Source organism: Grammomys surdaster, unplaced genomic scaffold (genome assembly GCF_004785775.1).
Source record: "Grammomys surdaster isolate TR1022 unplaced genomic scaffold, NIH_TR_1.0 120335, whole genome shotgun sequence".
Lineage (NCBI taxonomy): Eukaryota > Metazoa > Chordata > Mammalia > Rodentia > Muridae > Grammomys > Grammomys surdaster.
Genome location: NW_021616260.1, coordinates 165 through 6,676, shown reverse-complemented (window position 1 = coordinate 6,676; position 6,512 = coordinate 165). Strand labels below are relative to the sequence as shown.

Here is a 6,512-nt window from a genome sequence, read left to right as displayed (position 1 = left end):
TCTATCTCTTGTATTCGGTTGGTGATGCTTGCGTCTGTGACTCCTGATCTCTTTCTTAGGTTTTCTATCTCCATGGTTGTCTCCCTTTGAACTTTCTTTATTGTTTCTATTTCTAGTTTCAGATCCTGAATGTTTTTGTTTAATTCCTTCTTTGTGTTTTCTTGCATTTCCTTAAGGGATTTCTGTGATTCCTCTTTAAGGGCTTCTATCTGTTTACTTGTACTCTCCTGTATTTCTTTAAGGGAGTTACTTAATTCCTTCTTATAATCCTCTATCATCATCATGAGAAGTGATTTTAATTCTGAATCCTGCTTTTCAGGTGTGATGGGGTGTTCAGGGCTTGCTATATTGGGAGAACTGGGCACTGATGATGCCAAGAAACTTTGGTTTGTGTTGCTTATGTTCTTGCGCTTGCCTTTCGCCATCTGGTTAACTCTAGTGGTACCTGCCATCACTGTGTAAAACTGGAGTCTGTATTTCCAGTTATCTTGCTTATTGCAGAGCTCCTCAGGGTCCAGAGGTCTCTGTGGTCTTATGCTCCTAATCTCCTGGGTGGAAGAACTCCTGGGACTCAGGCCACCTCTTGGATCTGGAAATCCTTCTGCTCTGAGTGCAGTGGGTCCTCGATGACTCAGGATTCAGTTTCAGCTGCTCTGAGTGCAGTGGCTCCTGGATGACTCAGGTTTCAGTTTCTCAACAGGACAGGAGCAGACTGACTCTGTGTCTGCTCCAGCCCAGAGGACCAGGCAGGGGCAGAAGGGAAGTGGAATTCCGGAGGGGCGGGGTTTGGGTAGATGCTGTGCCCTGGATGTCCCTGGCTCCCCGATGTATCTCTGGGGTTTAGGGAGTGAGATGGAGTTCTTACCAGCTGCTCTGAGTGCAGTGGCTCCAGGATGACTCAGGATTCAGTTTCTCAACAGAACAGGAGCAGACCGACTCTGTGTCTGCTCCAGCCCAGAGGACCAGGCAGGGGCGGAAGGGTGCAGTGTTCTTAATAACAGCATAGTGCATCTTGGGCACTAACTCATACACATGTGAAGCTTGTATTTCATTTATGTCATAACCATCACCCATTATGCTCACCTCCACGGTTAGGGTGTCTCCAGAATTCTTCATTCCATTCATGTGTGCAACTTTTCTAAGTTCCTTTAAGCCCTTCTGGGGTTTGTTGGTCACAATTAACCACTGAGCTGACTCTGAGAGCCACCTGTCAAGAAAGATGTTGGAGGTAGAAACAATTCTTGTGCAGTCATTTTACATACAAAATTTAACCTTCAAATTTTTGTTATTTAATTGAATACCTACAACATTATGATATATCAAACTCTACAATCTTTTGTCATCTAACTCCTTCATTAAATAATGCACTGAACTTCTGAAATGCATACCTAGATCCCCAGTGGGGATCTGTCTCCCTCTACCTGGATATACATTTGTAGTAGGGTTCATGGAACTAGACTACGAGGGATGCTTCCACAGACATATACCAACTTCCTTGTGTATAGGAAACACCATTTAATAATGTGTTCTTTTCTCTAAATGAAAAGCATTGTATAAATTTTGTATACTAATCACATCATCCAAATTACATTTATACCTTCATCTAATCAGCTGCGGACATATGGCCATGCAAAAAAGGTAAAAACTGGTCCTGCTTCTCATTTACATGTTGAAAGCAGCTGCATAAGGGCTGGGAACTTGTCCTAGCACTGGTTCTCTTTGGATGGCAGCTCAATGGGGTGGAGTTAAGGTGGAGGGACAAACATGGTTTTGTGAGAGTAAAAGTTGTTTAGTATAAATATTTACTCTCCTTGATTCATCATCCTGGGGCCAGAAGCCAATGGTTTCAGACAAATTAACACCTGTTGCTTAACAGCAGAGGATTAAGTAAAGGATTTATTGTTAGTTCTCCCTTCTCTGGCCAGGCAGCCAGGAGCCCCTCACTGATCATGTTGGTTAACTCTTTGTGAACCAGAGAAAAAGTGTCACTCACACAGAAAACACACAAACCAGAAGAAGTTGAAAATGGCTATATCACCTTCTTATTACTTGCTGTTAGCAATTTATAGACAAAAATTCTTTGTGTATAAAAGAATTACCTCATAGATAAATTGTTACAAATAAAAGAAAATAATTAGAATCCTTTCCGTGGTCAAGTATGCACAGATACACATATGTCCATACACACACCTTTTAGCAGGCCCAACCATCTTTCTCAATCAACTCCACAAGTGTTCATGCATGCTTACATATATACAGACAGACAGACAGACAGACAGATAGACATTCATTCATACATACATACATACACATATATATGAACAAATATATATTGATTGAATAGATGGATGGATGGATGGATGGATGGATGGATGGATGGGGCAGAGGCCCCCAAGACACCAAATTTATTTCTTTTCTCTAGTTCTTTTATGCATTCTAGACAAAGGTTCTTTAGAAAATTACCTCACAAATAAAATTTTACACAAAATGGAAGATACAAAAGGATGATGATATTAAGTTCAAAGCAATGTTTCATTCTATAAGCTAATTATAAGTTCAAAGCAACAGTTTCATCTAATTTTGTTTTATCATAGAGCACACCTATAGCTTCATCCTTGGATCTGACCTAGAATGAATGTTTTGCCTTGAACACATTTGTCCTAATCTTATCTCCCTTTTTAGTGTAATTATGAAAGCGCATTGTATTTCTATTATGCTGCCTTTACTTAATATTATGAGGAGTGGGCACATTCTATTTTTGATTTTAATTTTATTACATCTTTTTAGCAAAACGACTAAAACCATCCTTTAAAACTTTCTTTCTAAGATTATTTAAATCAAACAGGAACTCTATAAAATCTTTAATTCACCAAACAGCATTAACTCATGAAAGTTGATCTTTATGTTGATATTTAGGAAATCAGGTCAATAGGGTTAGTTGATGCCTAGAGATTGTTATGTTAATTTCATAATGACAGGAAAGGCACATAAGCAACAAGAAGCAATGCTGAGATAAAGTCTCTTTGACTTGCCTCTCAGAAATTACTCATCTCAGTCCATGCAAAAAAGTGGGCGACCTCCAGAAAGGCTATCTGCTAGTCTTAGCTTTTCATAGATGGTTCCTGACACATAATAATACTGATAGGCTGTGTGGGTGAAAAAAAAAATCTGTGGCACGTGAGTCTTTTGTACTTGTCTGTATAAACTTGTTTCTCTGTATTAAGTCTGTGGTCACTTTGTAGAGTCATTTCTGATCAAATATGCCTATCCTGATGGCCCTATTGTAGTAATTGTTAAGATTTTTTAAAAGGAGGTAAGGAAAGGGATCATGTTGGAATTTATCTTGTGTGTTGTGTATTCAGAATCTGAATATTGTGCCCCAGACCAGACTGTAACCTTATGTTAGGGCACAGTATTAACCAATGTACTGTAAAGAATTCTCCCCACTAATATATGATTGGTCAATAAGTGGCAGGGGCTTATGACTGGGCAGAAGAATAGGAAGGAAGGGCTTAGAATCAAGTGAGAGGTCTCAAGTGAGACCAGAAGGAAGGAAAGAAAAGACAAAAAGAGGAGGAAATTTTCATCAGACAGGATGGCCAAGAGAACTTCACCCTGAGGACAGGCAGATAGAGTAGAAGCCAAAGAGACATTAGATTGGCAAGTGATTTGGGTGGGTTTTAACAGGTGGAAGTATTGCAGTAGCTCAGAACCTCTCCAGCATAGTGCCTACAGCTTACTAATAAATTGTAAAAATGGTACAGGAGGAAGGAGGTTCCCTGCTGTGCACAAATGCTAGCAGAGCAATACCCATGCTGCTAAAATACTCTAACACCAGTGCTAAATAGACACTAGACCTCCCTACTCCTGTTACACTGGTGAATTGTAGCTCACAGTTAATTGTGCTCAAATGACATGAGTGGTAGCATAGTACTGTCATGGAAGCAGAGCTGGCCTACAAGGACTGCACCAAATGCAACAGAGCCCAGATTGGCATGCAACTTGGCTATCGACTGGCTCAACTGGTCAATTTCTGAGCTGCACTTCTCAAAGTGCTGAGGCTTTAAGTACCTCAAACACATGGAAGGTTTAAACCACAGCCCATTTGAAAAGGCACCATCTTCCCAGAGATGCAGATGGTCACAGGTGCTGACTCAGCCCAACAAAGCAAGATTGACAAAATATCCCAGGACTCAAATGGCTTCAAGCTGGTTTTTCCAGTTAAAGGAATTTTCCACCCCTCACTGTGAGCAAAAGAATAAGGACAAAACCAACCACTGGAGTGTCATGAAATGAACATCAGAGGGAGAAAGAGTACATACAAAGGAATCCAAACACAACAAAACTTCAGAAAAGGTAAAAATTCTGTTTTTAATGTTTAAAGGGAAAGAATAGGACATATTTCCTAGACATATATAAGTAGTTTGAAAATCATAGATTTGAGGGAATAGGGCATATGAAGATGGGACACACAATAACACAAGATTTTTAGAGATTGTATATTGCTTTCAAGAATGGATCAAGATTGGAAACAAAGGTGAGAGAGTTAGATGAACTGAATGAAACTGAAACATTACTGATTATGATTATTGCACGGATAATCTTCATTCTTATGCTCATAATCATTTTGTCTTCTGATGTCTTCTCAAAGAAAAGGGCTATAGAGAAACAGGAAAAGGAAAACTATGAAGGATGGACACAAGACTTCAAGGAAAAGTTTAAGAAATTGACAAATCAGGAAGAGAAAAACACTAAGATAGCTAAAGATAGAAAAAGAAAAAGGTCCTTTTGTAGGTTTCCAGCAGAAGGTATGGCCCACATTAAAAATGTGTCTTCATGTTTCAAGATACAAATCAAAGATATGTGCCTTCCAACTTCCAAGGTCTGGACTAGAAGTGTATTAACCCACATTAAACCTAGCAAAAAATAACTCTCACGGGTGTGCTTTTAATTTCTGAATTTTAGTTCATTATAGATGTAGTCACATTGACAACCAAGAATAGCAATCACAAAAACGACAAGCAGAAAGAAGAAAAATATTCAGGCTACATTCATTGCTATTGTTCTTTTGGGGTTTTTTGGGTTTTTTTGTTTTGTTTTGTTTGTTTTATTTTTCCTACCAAAGAAACTTAACTTCTATATAAGAGCCCTTAACTACCAAACAGTATAAACTTTTTCTATTGGAATAACATAACTAATATTTTCAATATACTATCTTTAATATTAAATGTTTATTCATAATATGAACTTAATTAGATGTTATACATTTTATCTAGTTAATTAGTGAAATACAGAACTTGCAATTAAACAAAACATTTGTATAAGAAGTGAATCTTCTTCAGTGTACCAGCAACTCTTGTTATACTTAGGTATGATTTTATAAAACTATTTAACGTTTACCCCAAGTTAAGGCAGAATTCAGATTCCTCAGTTTTGTCTGACAGTAGTTCTTGTCCTCCTCTCCCATAATTGCAAAGATGCGATCACACTATCAGGTGTAGACCAAACAGAAATATATGTCTTATGTGCTTATTTCTGTTCATTGTCTTCACAGAATTCCATAACACAGAATAGGAAAGAAAGCTCATACCTTGTGAGTATAAGGAAGAAGAATATTGGTACAGACATTGCCAGCTGGAGGTGGTGCCAGTTTCTAAATGAAAAAGCCAGGCCTACCAATACCATGCTTCCAATACTAACAGCACAAGATACAATCACTGCCACCATGGCGAGGAATTTAGGTCTTGTCCATTCTAACACTGAAAGAAAAAGATATATTGACTTGAAAGGGATTTACAGGGTCAAAAACCAAAGTTTGAAAAAGGTCCCATTTCAAAAGCTTTGACTTACTGAGCAAGTTACTATTTATTACTATGGGTTCCACAGACATTCCTGCCAGGAATCGGAGTGAGCAGTAGATCAGGAAGGTGGGAGCAAAAGCTACACAGGTTTCAGTGATGGCCAATTGTAATACAGCACATATTAAAATGAACTTCCTCCCAAACCTGAGGAAAAGGGAGAAATTAGATTATGGGAACAATTCAGTTTGCTTGAAACTTCAAGACAGCAATAATTATAAATAATAAGGAATTATAAATAACAGAGTACATGAACTCAAAAGATTTTTTTCATTTTTATAAATAAATACATAAACAATATTTCTCTGTTTCTTACCAGTGAATTTATTAACTCATGCCATATGGTAAAATACTTTGCTGATATTATAACGTATCATAAAGATATCATACCATATACTGTGCTTAGCATATTTATTACTGATTTGTTGATATGACAAGGTACTAGTTAAAAGCTGCTTAATGGAAAAAAGACATAGTTTGATAGAGCAGCAACAGATACACAATAATAAAACATGGTAATTGTTCACTAGGTGCCATGAACATGAGATAGATAACTCATTCAGAGGGTTAACTAGTATCATATCAGACCTCAAATAGGTATTTACCACAATATATACTCAACAAACACAATTCCTCTAAGCTAACTCCACTGAC

At 37.8% G+C, this 6,512-nt stretch overlaps 1 protein-coding gene across 1 annotated transcript; it reads right to left on the bottom strand.

Annotated features, from left to right (window-relative positions):
* Window positions 1-963: 963 nt before the first annotated feature.
* Window positions 964-6,024, bottom strand: LOC114635955 (solute carrier family 22 member 27-like; the record flags this gene model as incomplete). Its single annotated transcript, XM_028784300.1, has 3 exons — window positions 5,851-6,024; window positions 5,591-5,759; window positions 964-1,207 (listed from the first exon to the last, which is right to left on the bottom strand). Coding segments are annotated over exons 1-3 (453 nt in total), but the record flags the coding sequence as incomplete, so codon positions are not given.
* Window positions 6,025-6,512: the final 488 nt, after the last annotated feature.